This window comes from Danio aesculapii, chromosome 16 (genome assembly GCF_903798145.1).
Source record: "Danio aesculapii chromosome 16, fDanAes4.1, whole genome shotgun sequence".
Classification (NCBI taxonomy): Eukaryota; Metazoa; Chordata; class Actinopteri; order Cypriniformes; family Danionidae; genus Danio; species Danio aesculapii.
This window is the reverse complement of record NC_079450.1, coordinates 42,540,673-42,568,057: the sequence shown is the minus strand read 5'-3', so window position 1 is coordinate 42,568,057 and position 27,385 is coordinate 42,540,673. Positions and strand designations below refer to the sequence as shown.

The 27,385-nt window shown below is 37.4% G+C and overlaps 1 protein-coding gene across 1 annotated transcript in view; it reads left to right on the top strand.

Annotated features, from left to right (window-relative positions):
- mrs2 (magnesium transporter MRS2) overlaps nucleotides 1–27,385 on the top strand; it is a 132,294-nt gene that overhangs the window by 45,401 nt on the left and 59,508 nt on the right. The window contains exon 5 of the mRNA XM_056475428.1: nucleotides 17,317–17,490. Within this exon, the coding sequence (XP_056331403.1) occupies nucleotides 17,317–17,490 (174 nt within the window). The remainder of the gene's footprint in view (nucleotides 1–17,316; nucleotides 17,491–27,385) is intronic.

The window sequence follows — 27,385 nt, the reverse complement described above, 5'->3', positions numbered from 1 at the left end:
AATCTAATTTAAATAATTACATTATCGGATATAATAAAACCGCATTAAATAAATAAACCAATATAAAACAAGCAAAAGCAAGCTATAACAGTTTAGGTAGGTCTATGTTGCCTACATAAATGAAACCGTTAAAGCCAAAATAAACTTTCATTTTACAAGATATTTTTTTTAAAAGATTTTAGATATTTTCTAAAAACAATAAACACCAGAGAAGGTTTAAATAATTATATAGTGGGTACGATGATAATAATCAAATCGTGCAAACAGAGCATTTTTGGGGAGAGTGAAAGCAGAATGCGACCTTTTTCTGTTATCCAGCTATGCAGTGCCACTTTAAAAAACGCATCGGGGAAAACTGCAAAATGTGTCCCCAAACAATTGTGTCGATGTTTTTATATGACGTGCTAAAATTTAAAAATGAAATTTACATGAAGAGCTTTATTAGTGAAAAGCTGCCGAGCGCAACGAAATGGGCTATAAGCTATATTTGCTCTTATGTGCTGAAATACTTAACACTTTCCTTAAAACCACAGAATAATATGCAACATCTAAATGTCATATAGCCAATAAGGAAAAATTAACATGTTTCAGGTCTCTCCAGTGCATTTGGACTGAATATTTGACTGTGTCTTACTAGATGTCTCCAGTAACTCTATAAACATAGAGGCACAAGCAGACTGTAGGATTCATTCATTAATTCTTTCTTTTATTTATTTATTGTCAACCAAATATATATAAATTAATGTGTGTGCGTGTGCGTGTGTGTGTGTGTGCGCGTGTGCGTGTGTGTGTGTGTGTGTTGTAAATTTTCAACCATTTATAAAAAAGAGACAACATACTGATATGGTGTAATAAAATGTCAATTTAAGTCAAAGTCAAAGTTAGTTTTATTGTCAGTTCAGCCACATGTACAAGACATATAGAGAATCGAAATTGCGTTACTCTCAGACCCAAGGTGCTTAACATTAATATAAAAAAATATATATAAAAAATAGTAGAGTTTAAGAAAAAGAAAATTTACAGTATATACATTGCACATAATGTGGTCTAAAAAATATACATAGGTAATAAAATTGTAAACAATACAGTGACATTAAGGGCATATAGCAAATGAGTGCAAAGTAAACCAGAGTTGTGCAGATAAAGAACAGTATAGTGCAAAAAGAACTTGTAAACATGATAATTGTGGTCAGGATGCTCTCAATAGTGCCTCTGTAGAAGGTGTACATGATTGGGGCTGGTGCTCTTGCTCTTTTGAGTTTGTGGAGGAAGTAGAGACGCTGCTGTGATTTTTATTATTATTATTTTTTTTTGGCATCCTCAGTGCATTTGTTTATGTAGGCTGTAACAGTCTCAGCATACTCCTGGAGGTCAGTGGTGTTATTGTAAGTGGCAGCCTGTTTGAACATATCCCAGTCTGTGGTATTGAAGCAGTCTTGTAAAGCCTCTGAAGAACCTTCTGGCCACACTTGTATCTCCTTGCAAACCGGTTTGGTGACTTTAACGATCGGTCTGTAAGCAGGCATTAGCATGACAGTTAAGTGGTCTGAGGCACCAAGGTGGGGGAGGGGGAAGGCTTTGTAAGCTCCTTTCTGTGTGGTGTAAACAAAGTCCAGTGTGTTATTGCCCCGTGTTGGAAAGTCTATGCGTTGTATTTTTGGAAACACACTCTTTAGGTCTGCATGGTTAAAGTCCCCTGCCAGGATGAGAAAAGCATCGGGGTGGGCTGTCTGCTGCTCACTAATGTGCAGGTACAGGTCATTTAGTGCCTCACTCCTGTTGTTTGCATTGGAGCTGGGAGGGATGTAAACAGCGAAAAGCAAAATGGCTGTGTATTCCCTCGGTAGATAAAACTTGATAATCATGAACTCCACCTGTGGTGAGCAGTATTTGTGGACTACAACGGCATCGCGGCACCATGACTCATTGATGTAAACACAGAGCCCGCCACCGCGGGTCTTACCTCCCGCGACGATAGCTCTGTCTGCTCTGTAGCATGTTAGCTGGTCGAGCTAAATGGCGCTGTCCGGAACGCTGTCGTTGAGCCAAGTTTCCGTAAACACAAAACCACAACAGTCCTTTACAGTCCAATGTGATGAACGAAGTAGACGGATGTAGTCCAGTTTGTTGTCTAGCGAGCGTACATTCGCTAGAATGATGGAGGGGATAGCGGGTTTGTGGGGGTTAGCCGCTAGCCTAGTTCGGATACCCCCATGCTTACCCCTCTTCTGCTTCCTCTCGCGCCGCTTGAAGCGCCTCCATTGTGGGCGAGGTGGTGAGGTGGGGGTCGGAGGATGGGTAGGCATCCGGAGCAAGCCGAGATCTTGCAGCTCATCAGTGTCCGCGGAGTTTAACTTGTGAAGTTTGTTTCTACTGATGTCGAGCAGAAATGTTCGACTATATGTGCGCTTAAGGACAGATAAACGTGACGTTGATGCACAATAACACGGCGACGTACAAGACGAAGAACACAAAAACACATTAATAACACATTAATAAATAATACCAAGTTTTAACACATCTGCTACATTCCAGTGGAGCCTCCGTTGCGCTCTACCACAGCTGGCAAAACTTTCTGAAGGTGCCGCCAGAATGTTTCGATGGCTTTAAGAGGCTCATCTTTATTTTTTGGCTTGACCTCATTGCACTCATGCAACCATTGTGCTTCAGCTGAAAGAAGCGCAAACAGCAGCAACGGAAGCTCAGTGGACACAAGACCCCATGCGAACACCCGTTAACCTGAATGAGGATATGGAACAGTCCAAAGTCACCTCTGCTGGCCCGACTCCAAATTCAAGTTGCCATCCCGATTTACTGTTCTTGTTTCGTGCAGTTGTGCCAGACCAGCGCTACGCGGAGTGGGCATCCACAACGAACTGGGATGGTTCGAGAGGCAAAGTTGCTTTGCCCGTGAACCTAAAACAGTTCGTTAGAGACAGCGTGATTTAGAGATTCCCCAACCTGACCAGCGCTGACAGCAAACGCATAAAGGACAGAGTGAACGAATTTCTACGGTCCCCACGAACCTCTGTTAGCGCCCACCGACGTCTTCAGTATTAGAGACAACTTAAAAAAAAAACCATTCAGTTATTTTTGTATTTGTATTTGCTTTTTTTCTTAGAATAAATATATCCTCTTAACCAACTGTATGACTGTTTTTTTTCCCGATTATACGCAAAAGAAATAGTTTTTAAAGTGTTTTTTCATGCTTTATTTCTAACACGTTTATGAATTATAAGTTTTAGCCTAAGGTTACCAGACAAAACAACAATAACAAAATTATTATACATCATAGTAGCATGTAGACTATAAAAAGGCAACATATCGACTCATGCGCACACATGAGGCCCGTAGCCAGCCTGGTGAAAGGGATGGTTCTTTTTTTCTCAAGTGGACCTTTTTGCAGTTATACGCCTCAGTTTCTATTTAACTATGAGATTTAAATACTACATTTTAGTGACTTTTTTGCTGGATTAGCCAGTCAGATGTCATTATAACCACACTTTTTGATGTACTAAAATATTTCCTAAAAAGTGCAGTTAAAAAAATTCAAACAAGAGAAATTTGTAAAATACAAATTTATTAAATCATATGTCATTAGAAAAATAGCAATCTGTTTTAAAGTTTTAAAGTAAAAAAAAAATTATCATTTATTAGACAAAAAACACACTGGCCAAACCTTTGACAGCTTTTTCTTCTTTTTTTTCACGGTTATGCGCGCATTAGCCTATATTTCACACGCATATGTAAGGTGACTGAAATTAAAATTAAATCACAAAACATACTGATCCATTAAGTAAAAAAACAAAACAACAATTTTACTTTAAAGAAGAACATTGACGTTAACATTATTTTATTATACTTAAGTGATCTGCTTGAGGTAGGTCACGTTTATCAATGGTAAATTTTAACCTAAGTTTACATTAATAACATACAGTAGGTGAGAGTTCAAAGTGACTATTACTGCCGGTCCTTATACCGCCGCCGTTTGAAATAACTGCTGCTCTGTTTTTAGTGTAGGACCGCAGTTTGTGAAAAAGCCGCCAGGGGGCGCAAAGGGACGGGATGCGAACGGAAAGAAATAGCCTTTACAGCAGCTTTAAATATGCTACTGTGCTTGTAAATGATATTAAACAATAGGTCAAAGCATTATAAGTCCTTCATTAATCATTTAAAATTTGTTAACACACTTTATTGTAAACTTTTTAAGTGCAAAGAGGACTCGTTTTGGAATTGAAGAAATAAAAGACAACTAACATGACACACACATTCAGTACAAATAAGTAGTCTTAAATAAATAAATAAAGCAGTCTTTTAGCCTGCTTTTAGTGTTTGCCGTTTTGATAGGACTAAGACAAGACTTTTTCATTTATGTTTTTATTTATGTTTTTATTTACATTTTCGTTGTTGATTATATTTTACTATCTTATTTTATGTCTGAATTATTGTACATAATAATAAACGAATAATGAAAATAAATTAATAATGAAAATATGCCTAAATAAATAATTTATTTAAAGATATTGCGGCGAAACACTGAGAAACGGTCAGGGGCATGGTCTAAAGAGCTTAAGTTGAATGCTGCTTCATCAAAAGCAAAAAAAAATAAATTGACCTACCTTAAGCAGATCACTAAAAGTACAATAAAAATAATTTTTTGCTCTCTCTCTCTCTCTCTCTCTCTCTCTCTCTCTCTCTCTCTCTCTCTCTCTCTCTCTCTCTCTCTCTCTATATATATATATATATATATATATATATATATATAATTATGTATTTATTTAATTATATATAATTATAAATATATTCTTAATAAACTTCCCAGCCACAAATATTAAAAAAACACAACTTGTATTAAAACTGGGCGAGGATTAGAAAGAATACGATGCTTGTTATATAATTTAAAATGTTATTCCTCTTGTCCAATTTCTTTATGCACATTTTTTCACTCGCTACTCTGCCAGGAACTTCCGCTAGAGAGCACCTTCAAAAATCTCAATCTCATGGCTCATTCTTCACGAATATAGAATTAAAATAATGGCGCGTTTGGTTAATTGTGCATCCCGCGGGTGCAACCAACAAGAGTTGTGCATTTTAGTTTAACTTTTTGAGCGTTAAAAGCAGTTTGGTGTTAGTTTTTATTTAAATATATCAAGCCGAAGCTAAACAGCGCATTCTCTCCGCCTCCTCGTTCATAGACCGGGACGCACTGCTGAAGCAGGCAATAGAGAAACTCCGTCATTCATCATAATCTTAGCTGATGTTTCGGAGTCGAAAGAATATATTAAAGAGAAATGTTCTTTTAACAGTCCCTATACATTTAATCTTTTTCTTTCTTTTTTTCCTGTCATTTCTCTTCAGCAAATTATATTTTTTAAAGCTGCTTGATTCTTTTAAAACCGAAAGCAGAGCCCGTCAATTGGTGTTTTTCCATAAGATACGTTTATCCTACGATAATTTATCCTCTGATCCTTTTGCATAAAGATTTAAAAAAAAAAAAAAAAAAAAACAGGTCACTTAATTACTTGCTAAAATATTTGTTAAACGAATGTTATTTAAAAAAAGCATATGCACATATTACAATTGTAAAATAGTCTAAAATGCATGGTCTAGTCAGAAATAAAGGAAATTAGTTATATTTAATGCATAAAATAGGCTAGCCCTTTTATAAATTGAGTTTAATTGATTTGAAACTTTTAATTGCATTTTAACGTCCTGTATAAATAATAAAAGTTACATCAGATTGACGAAAAAACGAATATTAATACCTGCAAACAGGGCCACGGTTACTTTTTTTTCACTGACTGGCATGACTGGCAAACGCGTCAGAAAAAAAAACGGCTGAATCTCTGCGAATATTTGGTTAACTTATAAAACAAATGTCTGGTTTAGTGATGTTAGTAATGCATAGAAAAATGCAAAGCAGAATTCTCCTGAGCTCATTAAACCACTGATGACAGCGACGGAATCACTGGCCCACCACGTTCTTACGAACATATTTTATTTATTAAAGGTATTATTTCATTGACCTGAACATAACCAGTTATAATATAATTACTAACCCATCGTTTAAAGCAGGCAACACTCGCATTATGTTCAGCAATGTTCTGTGTTTCTTTAATTAAAAATATTTTAGTTTTGGCGAATGCTTGGAGCGTAATATAGATATTTTAAATAACTGGTAGTAGGGGTGGGCGGTACACCGGTGTCATAGTCATCACCGGTGTGACATTGCGCCACGACATGGATTTTCTAATACCGTCAATACCGTAATAAATCAATTATGCGCCTTGAACGGCTGCATTTACATCAATAATAGCTAATTCAAAATAATAAGGCATTAAATTTTCTTCAAACGTTCAGTTGTGGTCTGAATACATGTCCTTATACTACAGGGCTCGAAATTGCAACCATTTTGTTTTTTGTTACTGCAGGAAATACAAACGGCTGAAGAGTGAAATATGCACAGGTTTGCAAACCTCACCTAAAGTTATAATAATAATAATTGTGCAGATGACAGCGATCATGACATGAGGTAAATGTTGATCTGCCAGCTGAGATCAATCGAGTGTTTTCGGAGAAGGTGCCCGAATCTTGATGCGTTGCATTCACCGCGTGTTCAGCGCAAATGTCCGCTAAATATAAAATCTAACACTGTACACATCATCACCAAAGAAACTCACCTTTACTAAGTTTACACTGAAACTACGGCTCATAACAAAGAGCGGAATTGCGCTGGTGGTCATCGGGAGAATCCTGCTCTGTCTGCTCATAAATTGGTGCGGCTGACTCGCCTGCTTTATTCCACCAACACAGAAAAATGAAGATCAGCTCATAACGAGACTCAGCATTTACAATGACCCAAACCAAAACTTTTAAAGAGTGATAGAAGTGAGACTTTCTTTTGTCCGTTCTTCCTTGAGATGTATATTATTTTGCTATTGAAAGTAATACCGTGATATTATGCCGTCACCGTTCAAAAGATGAAAAATACCGTGATATTAATTTTAGGTCATATCGCCCACCCCTAACAGGTAGCCTAGTTCAGTTCAGAAGTTGTTGTGCATAGAAACATTCGTTTTCATAAGGCCCCATATTTAATGCGGTTTCGTTTTTAAACGTATAGGTTTTGTTACGCCATCCGTCCTATAGGAGTTTTGGATTTTGTGTATTCATGTTTGTGAAAAACACTTAATAGTGGAGACCCCTTCCCCCTTCTCATAACCAAAAGCTTGTCTGTCAGGTGTTAATGGGCATCAGTGAGGCCGAAATCATGTCGCGTTTTCACTGTCGGGCTAGCTTGCAGCATGTCACGCAAACCCTGCCCCCAGAACTTCCCCGGAATTAGATGTTGCATATTATTCTGTGATCTTAAGGAAAGTGTTAAGTAGACTATTTAAGTGTCTTTAATATGGTGTATGGATTATTATGCGTTATTGAAACATTAAGGGGGACGCAGCAAAGTCACTTATAAATTAAAATTGTATTATTTTAAGCAATTTTATTATTTTATGCAACAGCCTTACATTTAAAACGGAAACTTAACGGCGATTATAATCAAAAAGAACTCAGCCTATAAGGCTAGATGTTTTCTTTCCCTTATTTATTAATTTATTTGTTCATGTGTTTGGCGCATGTAACTCGTGTGCCATCGGAAAACTAGTGTAATGACGGCAAGCCATCTTTCCCAGACTCGGGGCAAAGTCCTGCCTCTCCTTTCACTCCGTCCCGAAGCCCCAGCTGGCCCTCCTGGCATCCTCTGCGTAAAACATATGCTGGATAAGTTGACGGTTCATTCCGCTGTAGCAATTACAGACTAATAAAGGGACTAAGCCAAAAAGAAAATGAATGAATGAATAAATAAATAATAATAATAAAATAAAAATAAGGTAATAATCTTTACACACAGATGCTGCGTAAGTGGCCTTTTTTAATTTAGAGATGGTACATTTGAATTGCCTCTGCCACTTCTTTCCCCACCTCAAACCTGAAAGTTGAAGAGAGAACTATATTCTTTGAATAAAACTATTAAGCTATAAAGGGAAAAAACGCAGAAGAAATTTGCCATTATATTAATTTTAGCACAGCTGCCAGTCATTTTCACATTAGTTTTTCAGTTAGGGATTAATATTAAAGTAGCCTAGTAAAAATGTCTATACTATAATATTATAATTTGTTATATCCATTATTATTATTATTATTATTATTATTATTATTATTATTATTATTATTATTATTATTATTAAAGCTATACAATTGACAAAACGCAGAACCCTTAAAAAAATTTGCTTTCATTTTGACATAGCTAAAGCACACGTTTAAAGTTATGTAAACAAAACATCCCATTCTACAGCAGCAGTCAAGTTAGGACACTTAAAAATGCCTTTTGCGTTTGAAGATGATCGACCTGCGAAGTTATGTTTACAGTGTTATAAAAGAAAAAGGTAGGCTATTTAGTGCGTGTGGATTTACCGTAGACAGGCTTTCTGTTTGGCTAATGCCTAAAAATGTAACTAAGTAACACATTAATTTTAGCAACTATTTTTAAATGGCATTTAAAATTTAAATTCATTTTTTAATTTAATTTAACATTTAAATATAATTTAATTTAAAACATTTATTTTTTCCTCGCTGATTTTGGTTGGGTAATAAAGCGTGATAACTCAGATATGATCTAGTTTAGCTTGCATGTGTGGGCATATTTTGACGTCTTTACCTAAAACTTTAAACATTTATAATATTTAAAATAAAACGGAAAGAAATAAGGAGACTAACATAATTTAAACCACTTATTTGGTGCTTAAACCACCTTCAGAAAGTTTTGCCAGCTGTGGTAGAGCGCAACGGAGGCTCCACTGGAATGTAGCAGATGTGTTAAAACTTGGTATTATTATTAATATATTATTAATGTGTTTTTGTGTTCCTCGTCTTGTACGTCGCCGTGTTATTGTGCGTCAACGTCACGTTTATCTGTCCTTAAGTGCGCATATAGTCGAACATTTCTGCTCGACATCGGTAGAAACAAACTTCACAAGTTAAACTCCGCGGACACTGATGAGCTGCAAGATCTCGGCTTGCTCCGGATGCCTACCCATCCTCCGACCCCCACCTCACCACCTCGCCCACAATGGAGGCGCTTCAAGCGGCTCGAGAGGAAGCAGAAGAGGGGTAAGCGCGGGGGTATCCGAACAAGGCTAGCGGCTAACCCCCACAAACCCGCTATCCCCTCCATCATTCTAGCGAACGTACGCTCGCTAGACAACAAACTGGACTACATCCGTCTACTTCGTTCATCACATAGGACTGTAAAGGACTGTTGTGCTTTTGTGTTTACGGAAACTGCACATTAGTGAGCAGCAGACAGCCCACCCCGATGCTTTTCTCATCCTGGCAGGGGACTTTAACCATGCAGACCTAAAGAGTGTGTTTCCAAAAATACAACAACAGACTTTCCAACACGGGGCAATAACACAATGGACTTTGTTTACACCACACAGAGAGGAGCTTACAAAGCCTTCCCCCTCCCCCACCTTGGTGGACCACTTAACTGTCATGCTAATGCCTGCTTACAGACCGATCGTTAAAGTCACCAAACCGGTTTGCAAGGAGATACAAGTGTGGCCAGAAGGTTCTTCAGAGGCTTTACAAGACTGCTTGAATACCACAGACTGGAATATGTTCAAACAGGCTGCCACTCAAAAGAGCAAGAGCACCAGCCCCAATCATGTACACCTTCTACAGAGGCACTATTGAGAGCATCCTGACCAGCTGCATCACTGTGTGGTTTGGAACCTACAATGCATCCTGCAGGAAAACACTTCAACGCATAGTGAGAACAGCTGAGAAGATCGTTGGTGTCTCTCTCCCCTCCCTTCAGGACATTTACAGCACACGTCTTACCCGTAAAGCCCTCTGCATAACAGCAGATGCCACCCACCCAATGCACAACTTCTTCAGTCTGCTGCCATCACACACATACACACACACGCACACGCACGCACACACACACACACACACACACACACACACACACACACACACACACATATTAATTTATATATATTTGGTTGACAATAAATAAATAAAAGAAAGAATTAATGAATGAATTCTACAGTCTGCTTGTGCCTCTATGTTTGTTAGTTACTGGAGACATCCAGTAAGACACAGTCAAATATTCAGTCCAAATGCACTGGAGAGACCTGAAACATGTTAATTTTTCCTTATTGGCTATATGACATTTAGATGTTGCATATTATTCTGTGGTCTTAAGGAAAGTGTTAAGTATTTCAGCACATAAGAGCAAATATAGCTTATAGCCCATTTCGTTGCGCTCGGCAGCTTTTCACTAATAAAGCTCTTCATGTAAATTTCATTTTTCAATTTTAGCACATCATATAAAAACATCGCCCTTGCGCCCTCATTTATGATATCCTGCCGCCGGGCCTGCTATAGCGAAACTTTATTGTTTGAGAAGAAACAAAAACGGAAAATGTGCATGAAAACCTGGCTGGGATAACGGCGATAACATGAATTTTCTGTTCTTCAACGAGAAAAAAAAATCGCAGACACGACACAATGACGGCGTTAATTATACAACGAAGTGTTTACGATCATATTAACAACTAACATTAATATCAATAACTCCTCTGGGTTTAGACTTTACCTTTTAGAGCTTGTTCTTGTCGGCGCAATATAAGTTTATTGCATGTATAGCTACGAATCAGATTATGAAGAATGATTAAGAGCATGCTTTTCCTTTATTTCATCCTTTCCGTAAGGTGTTTTATTTATTTATTTATTTATTTATAATTTTTTAAATAATGATGACAATATTTACTGTCTAAGCATTCCACGGTATACTACCAACAAATTACGCCCCTGTACCCAAGTAGCCTACCTAAGTTAATTTACATTTCATGTAAAAAATAAGAAATCAAAAAAGACCAAAGTATTATGCTAAATATCCGTACAAACGAACATGTTTGTTGTTTAACTTTCGTTGATAAAACAACACAATACAGCCTATAATAATGTAGGCTAGTTAAATAGAAATAACTTTAACTGCTTGAAACAGTAAACGTTACATTTTAGAAACTTCACAAATACTAATCAATAATAATATAAATAGTAACGAAGAACACAAATATTAGCCTAGGCTTGTAACAACATAAGTCAGATGTTGAAAATAAACTGCGTCTCTCCGCCTTTTGTTTTCTATTCATATTTTAAATTCTTTGCCAGAAAAACTAACATGTTGACTTTGTTCGGTTTAAGCGGAGACTTATTTGAGATTACAATGTTTCCAGCAGCACTGAGACGGTGTGCCTGTAGCGCATGCAGATACTTTTTCGCAACCGTGGCAAAGAGGGTATCTTGCTCCGCCGCCTGCATTTCTCGGAAACCAGCTCTACATCGCGGAGCGGCGCGTTCTCAACTACCAAATATGCTGCTCCATTTCTCATCAACGTCTACTATTTATCAGTTTCTCTTTTGTATTTGGCCATTTTTGAAAAGGCCTCTCTGCCATACCTGGCTGGACTAGCTGGGCATTTGCGTTCAGTAGATGACACCGGAGCTGGCTCCGCATTTCATGGGCTGGGTGACATGACCGCAGCTCTGGAGGTTCGACGTGTTTGTCCATTTAACACTTATTTTTCTAAACAAGCCCAACAAATAGCTTCATCATAATTATTGATTCGCCTTTCTCGTTCGCCACGAATATAATAAGTAATATGAGGTAATATATGTTTTCCAGCGAGGTTCATTGCTGAACTTGAACTTGCTGTATCACGTCTAAGTTAACGTTATATTCATAAATGTATAGGCTACTTGGCAACAAAACAGAAAACGTGTGTTCTAGAGTAATTGTCATCACGGTGACCGTCACAGCCCTTACAATAATTACAATGTAATTTATCAGCTCTAAAATGAAAGCCTCAGTTTGGTGCGGAGTTATCATTATACCAAAATCAAGAAAATCTTTGGTGCCGGAATACTTTAAGCCCTGGTAAGATCATGTTTATTACTAAAAAACTAAATCAAAATTATATTTTAATTGAACACATCTGATCACATAAGGTACGCACAGAAAAGTCTGTTTAGTGTTGTGGAAAGGCAAAGCTGAATATCTGTGGTTAAACTGCCACCCAGCGGTCAAAAGCTGCTGGCGCACCAAGTACCGCTGTCGCCGCGGTATGAATGGCGCCAAAAGGAACACATTGAAGTAGTAACATCTGTACAGTGCATTGTTCTTTACCATACAAAATAAAAAATAATAAAAGAAACATTATACACCATAGTAGCCTGTAGCCTATAAAAAGGCCGCAAATCTTTTTAAATGCATTAAAAGGCAAGCGCATATCTAAGCCTTACCTTGAGTTTGTTCACACTCTGCCTGTATTAACTTACATGCTGTATTTTAATATTGCTAATTTTGATGAATTAGCTCTAATCTTTGACAGTTTTTTCTTCTTTCCGCGGTTATGCGCGCATTATATTTCAAATGCATATGCAAGGTGACTGAAATTGAAATTAAAATACAAAACATACTGGGCCATTAAGTAAAAAAACAAAACAACAGTTATAGTTTAAAGAGAACTTTAAAGAGAACATTGATGTTTTGAAACCAAAAAATTAAATGAAAACTATTAAAAATAAACCTGCGAGATATGTCCTGCGGCAAAATTATTTTATGAAGCAGCATTCAACTTAAGCTCTTTAGACCAAGGGTGCAATTCTGGTCTGAGAGGTGTGGGGGACCAAATCTGAGTGATGGTAATACTGTAGTAGTGGAATGTTGGTGATAGTTGTAGAAATGTGCAGCAATGTTGGGTAATTGTGTGCAGAAAAGCCTACATTTCAATTTTTTTGACATTTTATTATAACATATACAGTGTATTTTTAAAATGAGAACAAATGAAAGAATATAATTTTTGGGAAATAACGTGAAAAGTTTATTTAATTGTTTTAAGAGTAAGAGAACGAATTTGGATATTAGATATTGGAGTGTGCGGCGGGTGGGGGACGCGGGGCGCGGGGAAAGGTGACTGATCTTTAAAGAATGCCACTATCACTATCAGTGGTGGGAGCGGGCTATATATCCAGGGTCTTCAGCATTTCACACTACCTCAGCTTGCTAAATTAATTTTATATTATTTCATTGGGACAATGTATCTCCCTAAATCATTAATTCTTCTTAAAATGTTTACATTAAATGCCTAAAAATAAAATATATATAGACTTGCAAACATAAGTGAAAAGTGAGATCCTCTTCCACTCGCATTGTAGCCTTCCCTCCCTTTCAAAGGTACTCGTAAAGGTAGTCAAGGCTACTTTTTATGTAATTTAAATATTAGGCCTGCTTGAGTTTTATTTTTTAAATCTATAAGGATGTGTTATAAGGTACGTATGATGGAAGAAACGGACCGAGTCAGACAAACTTTAAAAAAAAACTTTTTTTTTGTTGGAAATATCATTTTTTAAACAAATTTCGTTTGGTATCATTTTATAGGCCTATGTAGTGTATTTTTTGTTCAGGTATCAACAAGAACAACAAAACATTTGAGGTGAGTTATTTAAGACTTGCTTCTTAAACAAAAAGGCCAAGACTTATTGTCAGGATTTGTTTAAATAATTAAATAAGCTATAACTGTGGAAATCAGTTAACATTTAGCATGGGCTTATATTCTATTTAGGGGTGTGACGATAACCGCATCACCGCCTTACCGCCATAATGAGATGTCAACCACGGTTATTACCGTCATCACCGCCAATTTTAGTTTATTATTTATTTTTGCTTAAATCTTTCAGTATTGTATAGAAAAACAGAATAAACTAAATAAAAGGAATAAAAGGCCTGACCTAAGTATTTTCCACCTAAATTACAAATTTAGATTACAAAACGAAAACACTGAGTCCTTTTTAATAACCAGCATGGGCTGTTTTTATTTTAAGCTTATTTTAATAAAGCAGGCCTAACTCAAATCAATCGCTCCACAGAAAATAAACTTTTTTAACGCACTGCTGTAATTTCTATATCCCAATCCCTTTATCAACATGTTTAATACAAGTCATTATTTTAAAGATTATGACTTGAGAATATAATTTTACCTCAGCGCTGCACTTTTCTCCTTCTCCCTCTCGCTGAGTTCAGGTGACGGAGTGCTGTGAAGTAGTTAAACTCTCCTCAGTTCAATGTACAGTGTCAAACTGGCACAGGAATATCAGTATATTAATATAGGCTTTGCTAAAAAGCTGGTTAAATGTAGATATTTTTTTACAGAAGCTATACAGAAGCGCGAGCTGCGACCACGGTGATGAGTCAACAATCACATATATTTTGACTTATTTAAAGTAGGCTATAGCATATAATAATTTTGTGTAAAGACATTTATAAAAACATGTAGCTAATATATCACAGGGGTTTGTGTAGGAGCAATTACAGTGGAGCATTAATTAAAGCAGTTTATTAAATTAAATAGTTTATTTAATTAAAGCATTAATTGCACAGTTGTGTAGCGGATGGGGACGCACAAAAATACACAATTCATATATTTTCGTCGGAAGAAAAATATTCTTTGAACGAATTTTGTTTTGTACAATTTGTATCTTAGTTTTTGTCGGTCAGTTTACAAAATAAACAAGAATAACTAATAAACTTTGAGGTGAAGCGATGTGCCTCAGGGTCCGCTATATGCCGCGGCCAAAACACAAACCGGTCAAATACAACTGTAATATAAATAAAATAAAAGTGAAATATTCAGTTTGGAATATTGAGTCTTTGTTAACTATGATCAAAATTAAAAGAGCAGCCTATAATATCACTCTTTATGACAAACATCCATTGATCGGTCAGTTTCGCTATATTTAATCAAAGCGTTTGAACTTTTTGATATTTTAGGCAAAGTGGTCTACATAACCAATCATAAAACTTCTCCACCTGCGACCCACCCATAATAAACATCATGTAGGCGAACCGGCTTTTTGATTACCTGAACCGTGTATTAACGGCTGCACCAGCATAACCATCTGCGTATTAATAGCAGCACCAGCAGATATAAGAGAGTTTATTAAAAATCCTATATTAATATACTGATATTCCTGTGCCAGTTTGACACTGTAAATTAAACTGAGGAGACACTTCACAACACTCCGTCACCTGAACTCAGCGCGAGGGCGAAGGAGAAAAATGCAGCGCTGATGTAAAATCATATTCTCAATCTCAAGTTATAATCTTTAAAATATTGACTTGTATTCAAAATGTTGATAAAAGGATTGGGATATAGAAATTACAACAGTGCGTTAAAAATGCTTATTTTCTGTTGAGCGATTTTATTTATATATATATATATATATATATATATATATATATATATATATATATATATGGTTTCCGCTACATTCATTCTTCCATGGCGGGGCGCCAGGCCAGGATTCATCCCGCCACGGCTACATTACAGCTGCTCATTCAAAACATTTTATTATTTTAATAGCGGGTGATAATCGCACCAAAGTGTATTAAAGGGTAAGTGAGTTATAACAGCGCAAACTTTTCTGTAACAGTAGTAATTTTGTGCGTCTTTGTTTAACCCTTTAGGGTTACGTGCTGACTGACTGACTGGCTGACTGTGACAGGTGCATGATGCGTGAGGCCAGCAAACACGACGGCGTTTTACTTTATTTCAGGACGCATTAATAGCGGAGGAATTCATAAATATTCCTAGAAAATCTAATAAATGCTGGAGACATACTCGTTACATTAACGCACTAAATCGCACTTCAGCAGCATTTATTTGAGAGGGCACAAGAAGATCTGCGCGCTCTTAAAGCGGCTAATATTTGAGGGTGAGGCAAGAAGTTTTGTGCACGAGCAGAAAAAAAATCAGAGATCCGCATGCTGTAGGCTATTATATAAATGGGATCTCGGCTTCTAATACTGTGCTCACGACATTTGTCATTGATATAACGCCACAGGTAGTTAGTAGATCTGTGTAAAAAAGGCCTGCCGCCACAGCTGGAAAAAATCCTAGAGGAAACATATATATGCGCGGTTAACCGACATACCGCATGATTTCTTGCTTCATCACCGCCATAACAGAAAATCCGTTACCGTCACAGCCCTATTATCATTTTAAAAGGCAAAACAATATTAATATTATCATTAAAGTGTTTTATTTTTCTGTCTTGTAATAGGCAGAGGTTAAACTAAATTTTGTTTAGCAAAGCAGCATATAACCTAACCTCATTTAACCATAAGACATCTGCTGCAAATTCACTCATGCACAAATTTATAACACGGCAAACCTAACATTGCAGGCTGACTTTGCAAATGCCACCAATTAGGCTATTTGTTTTAACAAATCTTATTTGTTAAATGTCAGAATCCTATTTGTTTTTTTACATCAAAATTTCATATTCACTTATGTAAGTTTTCTTAAAAAGAATTACATCAGTTCACAACAAAAGTTTTAATAACTTATTTCTAATAAGTACTTTATTTTATCTTCACCATGATGACAGTAAATTTTACTAAATATTTTCAAGACACTTAAAGTGATATTTAAAGGCTTAACTAGGTTAATTCGGTTAACTAGGCAGGATAGGGTAATTAAGCAAGTTATTGTATAACGATGGTTTGTTCTGTAGACTATTGGAAAAACATAGCTTAAAGGGGCTAATATTATTGACCATAAAATGTTTTTTAAAAAATTAAAAACTGCCTTTATTCTAGCCAAAATAAAACAGATAAGACTTTCTCCAGAATAAAAAATATCAGACATCAAAGAATTTTTTAAAAAAGAAAAAAAATTCAAAGGGTGTTTAATAATTCAGATTTTAACTTTATGTATATGTGTATGTAAATATTTATATATATATTTTTAAATGTACACTGTAAAAATGTATCCTTTGCTGCCATGTAATGGCCCATTTCAGATATTTTTTGTGTTTTGTATCATTGTCCTCTAATAGTTTTTAATAAAAAAAATGCACTTTTGTAATATTAATGTCTTGAAAATTTCCACTTAATGCAACTGCCTGGTACATTTCAGTGGTAAAAAAATATTTATCAAATTAATTTGGTTAAAAAATAAGGTAATTCACCAATAAATAGTTGAAAATGGAGAAATAGTAATTAGTGAAAATTTCTTATGTTCTCCTGATAAATAATTACCATCCGAATAGAGTTTAAGAGGTACTAAAGATTGTTTTATAAATGAAAGTTGGTTTTTAGCTTGAGCTTAATACCAGAAACATTATATATGCTGCAGTTAGCAGACTAACTTGTTTTCTGTGTTTTTTTATATATATTTTCATGTGAAGTCCCTGAAGGCAGTGGTTACCTCAAGCTGTTTATTGGTTCTGGATTTCCGGGGTCTTGGTCTGGAGAAATGGCTGGTTTTAGAACTTGGGCCACAATTGGCGGGAGACGGAAATTTGGCTACTTACTCTCTGCCTTTCGAGTTCAGAGCTCTGGAAGCCATTCTGCAACACAGGGTGAGCCTTAGAATATTATTAAAAAACAGAATGCTTAATAATAACTTGAAAAATCAAAACACTTTTCCAAAATTTGAAATCAGTATATTAAATGAAACGCTGTTCTTTTAGAACAAACGAAAAGAAAACTATCTTAATATTGCAAATCTTAAAATCTTCATCAGTAATGCATTTGTAGCGTATTTACATTGTGATATATCTTGTGTTGATATTGTGATATATCTTGATATATCATTGTGTTGTAACTTTGTATAGTGACCCCGCTTTTATATTGTCACCAGTGTTGGAAACAGTTTAGCTTCTTACTATGTATTTCTTGCCTTTTAATGAAAACAACAACATCAACAACTATATAACTGCTGTAAAAATTATTTTGAGAATTTTTAAGCACTTTATGGTGCTCATGCTTATAATGAATAACTCTTTATAATTATTATTATTTTTTTTGTTATTATAATTATTTGATTATTTATAATCAGTCATACCAATTTTATAATTGTATCTATAAAGACAACAAATCCTGTAATGTATTTTAATAACAGTTGTAACTACATTTATAAATAGTGTTGTTAGTACTTATTAGTGATACATTTCATTTGTCAATATACAGTGGTGTGAAAGGGTTTGCCCCTTACTGATTTCTTATTTTTTCATGTTTGTTGGGTTCTGTCCCCTTTAAGAGAAAGCCATGCGGGAGATCGCATTGGACTCTGGGATAAAAAACAACACAAGCAAAAAAGTACACGATGCTCAGCGAGTGACTCATGTTGTTGTGCACAAATAACCTGTAAACCTGTTCAAAAACTGATATTTTCCTGTTTCCAGTGTGTTTGACCACACACACACACACACACACACACACACACACACACACACACACATATGCACAAAATCAAAAATAACTACGACAACTACAAATGCTTTATTACAACAACCAAATGTTGTGAGTTCTACATCTGGGAATAAAGAAAATAACAAACTCCATGTTAATGTTATCTTTATTGGTAACATTAAAGTCAAACACATTGAATCAAGGAGTCTAATATCAAATCAAGAAGACTAACATCACAATCAAGAAATTAATAAAGCAAAAAACAGCAACATGGATTCAGAGGCAATTTCCACTACTGAACAACAACAACAACAACCACCTAATCTAAAGCGTCAACGTGGAGTTGCAAAGGCAGCAGTAACACGCTTGATGACACAAATTACTTCAGTTATGAACTGTAACCAGCCCAAAGAAGTTTCTAATTTGGATGAGGCTGTAGCTCAGTTTCATGAGATACATGACATGTACCACAAAACATTAGAAGATGATGATGACCTAGATGCTTCTAACGGATATTTAACATCAGTCATGTGTGATGTACAAGATTTGCAGCATACAGTCTTGAGCTGGCTGGAAGATTTTAGGCTAGAATCTCCTGATGCACTAAATATTCAAGATTCAGTTACTGATGAAATTGTGAAGTCTCCTATATCCTTTGCAGACCAACTATCTAATCAGCTACAGGAGCTACATAAACTCAGGCAAAAGGAAAAACAGGAGTTTTCTAGGCTTATGGCCCAGCAGGAAGAACGCCTTCGTGCAGAGTTTAAATTACAGCTTCAACATACAGAGCTTAAAATGGATGAACACGGAGTCAAGGAGCCAGAGTTAATGACTGTAAACAAGGACTTTTCAACACCTGTTTCAGGTAACCCGCCCCATAACTTTCGTTCATCATTCTCAACAGTGAATGAAAATTCTCTGAGTCAACTTCTAGAGCTGTCAAAGCAACAATATCAGTCACATATCGACTCCATGCATCTACCACCTGTTGACATAAGTTTGATGGAGAGCCTTTGAAGTATTGGCAGTTCATGAAATTATTCAATTCTGTGATTGATAAAGAGACAGTGCCTGACCAAGAGAAGTTAACTCAACTGTATCAGTACACAGTGGGGCAAGCTAGAGATGCCATTTCACATTGCTTGTATAATCCTGATTCGAGCTTGGGTTATGCAAATGCAATGGCTATTCTGAAAAATCGTTTTGGCAATCCATATGCAATATCGCAGGGATGGGTAGACAAAGTACTCAACTACAAAGATATTAAAGACAACAAGCAGTTACAGAGCTTTGCGGACATTTTGTGCAGCTGCCGGGACACTTTGAAAGCGATGAAGTATGAGGAGGAGTTAAATGGTGGACGCACTTTGTTGCAAATTGTGGAAAAGCTGCCTGAGGATCTAAAGAAAAGATGGCTCACAATAAACTACGAGATCATCAAGGCTGGACGTATGCTAAAGCTGGATGACATAGTCAGTCTTGTGGAATCAGAAGCCGCTAAGAGGGCGGATCCTATCTACGGAAATCTTCTTAGCCCTGCTAAATCAACTTTCAACAAAAAAAGGCAGTGACAGCTACTAATGAACCCACTACTTCATTCACACCAAAAACAGCAATAAGGTTTAAATGCCCAAAATGCACTGATGGACATTTTCTAAACCAGTGTCAAGCCTTCAGAGCTCTGTCAGTACAAGAGCGGTTGATCTTTGTCAAACAGCAAAAACTGTTTAATGAAAGGTCATCAAAGCTCAGTCTGTACTCGCAGCTGGGTATGCAAGGTGCCTGGATGTGGTTAGAAACACAATAGCTGGCTGCACTCAGCCCTGGTGACATCTGATAACACAGACAACAGACAATCTACAAACCAGGAATCCAGAGATGAATCAGTTGGTGATTCACCACAAACAATCCAAGCACATGCCACCAGAAAGTGCACTGAATTTAGTAAAAAAAAGATTGCACTTCCTATACTGCCAGTAGTTGTTTCAGACATGCACAATCAATTCTCAATGAATGTATTTGCTTTGCTAGACAGTGGCTCCAATGGTACATTTGCTTCCAAAAAACTAGTCCATGCTCTAAAATTGGAATCACGCAAAGTGAACATTAAACTGAACACTATGGAGACCAAAAATCTTAATGTAGTCACCATGGCAGTGGATCTGTGTGTCGAAGATGCACAACGAAGAAATTCCTTTCAAATGAAGGGAGTGATCTGTCGGGATCATCTAAATATAAGTCTCGATAACCTTGTCACTCAACAGGAGGTGTTTCAGTGGCCACATCTACAAGAAATCGCAGATGAAATCAGCCTACCTGACATTGATCTATCTGATGAAGTTCACCTGCTGATTGGACAAGATCAGCCTGACATTCTTGTTCCTCGTGAGACATGCTGCGGTGAGTCAGGTGAGCCGTATGCAGTTTTAACTGGTCTGGGGTGGACGCTTCATGGACCAATATCTGATGGTTCCACGACTATATCTGCCAATTTCATACAAGCCGATAACTCACTGCAACAAGCTGTTGAAAGATTCTGGAAACTTGATGATCCAGTACATGTGAACAATAACTCAATGTCTATAGTTGACAAACAAGTGGTGGAGCTGTGGAAAAAACAAGCGGTTAAAGAGAACGGTCATTATACACTTCCCATACCCTTCAAGGAACACCCACCTCGACTTCCATGCAACTATGCAGTGGCTAAACATCGACTGGACCTTCTGGGAATGAGGTTAAAGAAGGATCCAGATCTACAACAAAAGTACATAGATGGTATCTGTGACTCTCTGCGTAAAGGCTATGCGGAGGAGGTTGTTGACATTAACAGAGACGATGGGTGGGTGTGGTACCTTCCACATCATCCGGTGCTACATCCACGAAAGCCAGGAAAGATTAGGATTGTCTTTGACTGTGCTGCACGATACCAAGGTGCTTCATTAAATGACTGCATTCACCAGGGCCCAGACTTTACTAACAAGCTGCTTGCTGTTCTTCTAAAGTTTAGACAAGATCCCATTGCTTTAAACGCTGATATTGAAAGCATGTACTACCAAGTCAAGGTGCCACCACAAGAAAGAGATGTGCTTCGTTTCCTGTGGTGGGAGGATAATGATCCTGACAAACCACCTAAACACTTTTGAATGACCGCTCATCTTTTCGGAGGTGTTTGGAGTCCTAGTGCTGCCAATTTTGCTATGCAGAAAGTTGCAGAAGACAATTGTGAAAGGTTTTCTGATGATGCCTTGGAAACTGTGAGACGAAATTTCTATGTCGATGACTGTCTCAAGTCAGTATCAACTGTAAATGATGCCATTAAACTTGCTTCTGAAATCCGTGAGCTCCTCAGCTGTGGAGGCTTTAGGCTAACTAAGTGGTCGAGCAATTCCAAGGAAGTCATGAAAACAATTCCAGCTGAACTGTGGGCCAACTCATTGCATGAGGTCAATCTCGATCAGGAGGACTTACCATATGAACGAACAATAGGCGTCCTTTGGGGTGTAGAAAGAGACTGTTTTACATTCGAAGTCAAGACAGTTGATAAGCCTGCAACAAAGAGAGGAATTTTGAGCACTACCAGTTCCATCTTTGATCCTTTAGGATTCGCTAGCCCATTTGTGCTCAGAGCAAAGGCAATCTTTCAAGAGCTGTGCCGCACAAAGTTGATTGGGATGAGGAAATACCAGCAGATGTAATAACACAGTGGCGCAGATGGTTAAATGACTTGCCTTTGCTCTCGGCGTTGACAATTCCAAGATGTCTTAGATCAATATCCACCAGTTGCTTGTCACCGATTCAGCTCCATCACTTTGTAGGCTTGTAATGTCGAAGGCCAGGCTTGCGCCTATCAAACCCATTAGCATTCCACGATTGGAGCTACTAGCAGCGGTAGTGGCTACAGAGCTGGATCAGATTATCAAGCATCACTTGGAAATCCCAATTGGAGAAACTTTTTTTTGGACGGACAGTACAATTGTACTTCAGTACATTAACAACAAACACTGTCGTTTTCAGACTTTTGTTGCTAATAGAGTTGCAAAAATACTTGAACGTTCAGAACCCAGTCAATGGAGACACATTGACTCTGCTTCTAACCCTGCAGATGATGTCTCTCGCGGGATGACTGTGGGAGACATCTTATCAAGTAAACGATGGGTGTCTGGTCCACAATTTCTTCTGCATGAGAAGGAACACTGGCCTGTCCAACCTGATGTGAATAAATTACCAGAGGAAGCAGAGATCAAGCGAACTAAAGACGTGTATGCAGCTAGCATAAGTTCCAACCAGGTGACGAAAAATGCAATGGATAGACTTCTGGAACAGTATTCCAGTTGGCACCGATTAAAAAAGGCTACCGTTATCTTGTTGCATCTCAAAACCTTGTTGCGCAAAAAAGCCAGTGAGCATCTTTCTGATCCAATCACTGTTGATGAGCTACAAGAGGCAGAATTAGCCATTCTCAGCTATATACAAATGAAATCTTTCGGAACCACTCAAACAAAAAACAATTCTCTTGCCAAGCTTAAGCCGTATCAGGATGATAACGACCAACTACTTCGTGTAGGAGGGAGACTAACAAATGCCCCAATTCCTTTTGAGGCTAAACATCCAATAATTCTGCCTAACAATCACCATGTCACCTCTCTGATTGTGAATCACTACCATCTTTGCTTGGGACATGCAGGAACAGAAAGAGTGCTCAGTGAAATTCGACAACGTTTCTGGATTCTGAAAGGCAGAGTTGTCATTAATCAATCTCTCAAGTCATGTCTGCAGTGTCGAAAACTTAGAGCTAAACCTCAGGACCAACAAATGGCAGACTTGCCTGACTCTAGAGTGACACCAAGTGAGCCTCCATTTAGTCGTGTAGGCATTGACTACTTCTGACCTTTTTTGATTAAAAGGGCACGTAGTGAGATCAAGAGGTATGGATGTTTGTTCACATGCCTCACTACAAGAGCAATCCATCTAGAAATTGCGCACAGCCTTGATACGGATTCATTTATCAATGCCTTACAAAGGTTCATTGCTAGGAGAGGCCCACCCACTGAAATACGATCTGATAACGGAACTAATTTTGTGGGGGGATTGAGAGAATTGCGGAATGCTATCAGAGACTGGAATCAGCGAAAAATTTCAGATTATTTGCTGCAAAACAGTGTAAAGTGGATATTCAATCCACCTGCTGCCTCCCACATAGGTGGTATTTGGGAGTGACAAATACGTACTGTTCGTTCTGTTCTCAACACTGTCTTGTCACAGCAGACACCAAATGATGATGGTTTGGCAACATTGTTTTGCTGCGTTGAGTCTATTGTCAATGGTAGGCCAATCATTAAACGTTCAGATGACCCATCGGATCCTCTACCACTTACATCGAATCATTTGCTGTTACTTCGTTCCGGTCCAACTCTACCTCCAGGAGCTTTTGTGAAACAGGATCTTTACCGACGCAGATGGCGTCAGGTTCAATATCTGGCTGATGTCTTCTAGGCCAGATGGATCAAAGAGTATTTGCCTGCTTTACAGCAACGTCAGAAATGGCACCAACCAAAGAGGAACCTAAAAGTTGGAGATCTTGTGCTTATCTTGCATGAACACACACCACGGAATCACTGGCCTTTAGGACTGCTTACTCAAGTTTATCGAGGCGCGGATGGACTTGTGCGTACTGTGGAAGTAAAAACACAAGCAGGAATCTTCACTCGCCCAGTGGACAAAATCTGTCTTCTGGAGGCCAATTTTTTCACCAATGACAGTTAAGTTTAGGACACAACCCTTTTCTCTGTTCTTAAATGACCTTTGAAAGGGTCATTGGGGCCCGGGATGTTGGGTTCTGTCCCCTTTAAGAGAAAGCCATGCGGGAGATCGCATTGGACTCTGGGATAAAAAACAACACAAGCAAAAAAGTACACGATGCTCAGCGAGTGACTCATGTTGTTGTGCACAAATAACCTGTTCACAAACTGATATTTTCCTGTTCCCAGTGTGTTTGACCACACAGACACATATGCACAAAATCAAAAATAACTACGACAACTACAAATGCTTTATTACAACAACCAAATGTTGTGAGTTCTACATCTGGGAATAAAGAAAATAACAAACTCCATGTTAATGTTATCTTTATTGGTAATAATGTTTATCATATTATTTTAATGTTTCTGATCATCAAAGAAATTTAAATATTAGTCAAATATATTGCAATTAACACATAATGAAGTTTTTCAATTAAGACTTTTATGATTAATGGAAAACAAAATACAAAACTATATAGCCTTGTGTGAAAAGTGCTTCCCCCTTGTTAATACATAACTCTTGTTTATCACACCTGAGTTCAATATTTCTAGTCACACCAAGGCCCTAGTAACTGCCACACCTGTTTGCAATTCAAACAATCACTTAAATGGGACTTGCTTGACAAAGTGAAGCAGATCAAAAGCTTTAAGCTTGATCTCATGCTGAGATCCAAAGTAATTCATAAACAATTGTGATCGAGTTGTCTGTTAAAGGTTATGAAGCCATTTCTAAAGCTTTGGGACAATGTAGTGAGAGCCATTAGCTACAAATGGCAAAAACATGGAACAGTAGTGAACCTTCCCAGGAGTGGCAGAAAAATTTAACTTAAAAAATTACTCCAAGAGTGCAGCAACAACACATCCAAGAGGTCATATAGACACCACAACAACATCCAAAGCAGGCCTTACTTGCCTCAGTTACAGGCACTATATGCAAGATTCACCTCACCTCTTCTCAGATGACTCCACACAAATGCAGGTTGCCAGATTGGCGATACCAACAGGAGCAAGCATGCCTCACTATTGAGTCAACACGGTGTCCTAACTACATGCATCAAAGGAATACTTCCCATGTTAAAAGGAGTTTTTGTCCTTACCCTCACCTGAAATTTCTATTTTAAAAACGGTTTCGATTTCTCGCAACTGAACAACAGCATACACTTTTAAGACAATGATCACTTCAGGTACTGGTTATGTGCTTTGTTCAGTGTTGTTACAACCCCTTTTTCCCTAGGGGAGTGGGATTGCATATTTAACTGAGGAAATACTACTCAAATAAACAAAAGATATGAATAATAAATCTTCAATGTCAATGACGTCCTATGTAATCTACACTGACTAACAATTGAACCAAAAATACATGGGTTGGCATGCACCCTCTTACCTATCTATACAAATTTTAATCTACGTGCTGACATGTATGTCACGTGACGTACTTGCCTACCAGTCTTTCTAAACTCACTGGAAAACATGAGGATAAGGAAGATATAGTGACACAAAGGTAAGAACAGACAGTAACAAACTGGAATAACAAAAACAACATGCAAATCAAATGAAGACAACCAATACTAACAAATGGGGATAACAAACAAAAAAAAAGCACAAAAGCAAACGAGCCAAAATACATAGATCAAAGAGTCACTCAGAGAGTCTCCGGCTGAACTACCAGACTGAGGACTGTTTAAATGGTCAGATAGCAGGAAAGACGGGATTGGTTGCAGCAAGAACAAGCGAAACAGCCAATCAGAGACAGGAACAGGCAAGCACAGTCGTGGGCTGGGTGACAGACAGAAACACACGATGAGACAAAAAATATACAATAAATTAACCAAATAAGTGCTGGCATATAACAAAAATGCTATACCAATTGAATACAATTTTATGGGACATTTATTGACTGAAAGCAGCAGCAGCAATTTACCTCAGATCTTGGAAATAAGATGAACACATAATTTGAACTGTGAGTTCAGTGCAAACCAACAAATATCAGCCACTCAGCATTTACTTTTAAGAAAGTAAATAATTTTAATATATATTCGATTATAAGCCCTTAAAAATTTTTTGTAGTGCAGTGGATTATTGTGTTCATCTGAATGGCTGTATTTTAAACTTTCTGTCATTTTGCATTGCGGATTGCCAAATTGCTTGTCCTTGGAATCTTGTGTGCTGCGTGTTGTTGGTAAATAGTTCAGCTAATGTTAATGTCTGTAATATTGATACTTGTTGCTTATTAAAAACCACCTCATGTGAATTTTTATAACTTTAAATCTCTGTCTCATTTCGGAGACTGCTGCTGTTCTCGTCACATTTTCAGCTGCGGCCACATAAATTGAAGCAGCCTTCAAGACTGAAGTGAAATACAGTGTGTTTTCTATCAAGGCAACGCGGTGTGCTGAAATATAATTGGGTAAGCTGGCAGTGGGCAGGATAAAGGCCAAAACAAAGATTGACATTATGACATTTAACACTCATTTTCAAACTTATTTTAGCATTCTTTTTCAGATAATTCAGATTGTTGTTGAATTAGAATTTTGCTTTCACAATACAAAATAAACAAAGTAATCCAACATCAGTGCCTGAAAGCTTTGCCTCTTCTGCTACGTGAGCAAAGCAGCGGCTGTTAAGCGCATGAAGTTTCCAACATTCTACACTTCTTTTTAACAGTTAAATAAGTGCATCATCCGGGTATTTCAAGTGCACTTATTCTTTTTAGAGTTTTCAGTGTGAATGCACTACCTACACTGTTTATACTACAAAATGGCGTAGAATAGTGCATAGGTATGCAATTTGGGATGCACTTCATGCCAAACACTACCTGGCTGAGGCTGCTTGCACTTTCTTGTCCTGCTCCAGACAAGCTATTGTGCTACCACTTGAAACATTTCTTAAAGGGTCACAAAACACACTGCTATAAACTCTATTAGGACACATATATTTCCCAAAAAAGTGAAAATAGGTTGTTTTTGCATTATTTCGAGCAAATTCATTCTTCCGGTTTGAAACAGGTTTTTAAAGCTACGTCACTGCGATTAGGTCCTTGCGTGTAATCCAGCATGGACAGTGGACATCTCTACTTGTGTGTACATTGTGACATCTCTGAGTGTGCAGCATTAATTCATGAGAAAGATTGGTTCAAGTCAATCAGCTTGCTCTATTGTGAATTAGGTGCAACTTCATCAGTTTTTAGTGTTCAAACGGCAGAGAGACGCTACGTTGTGTTGCCAAAACAAGTGGAAGAACAAGAATTTGGAGACATGGGTCG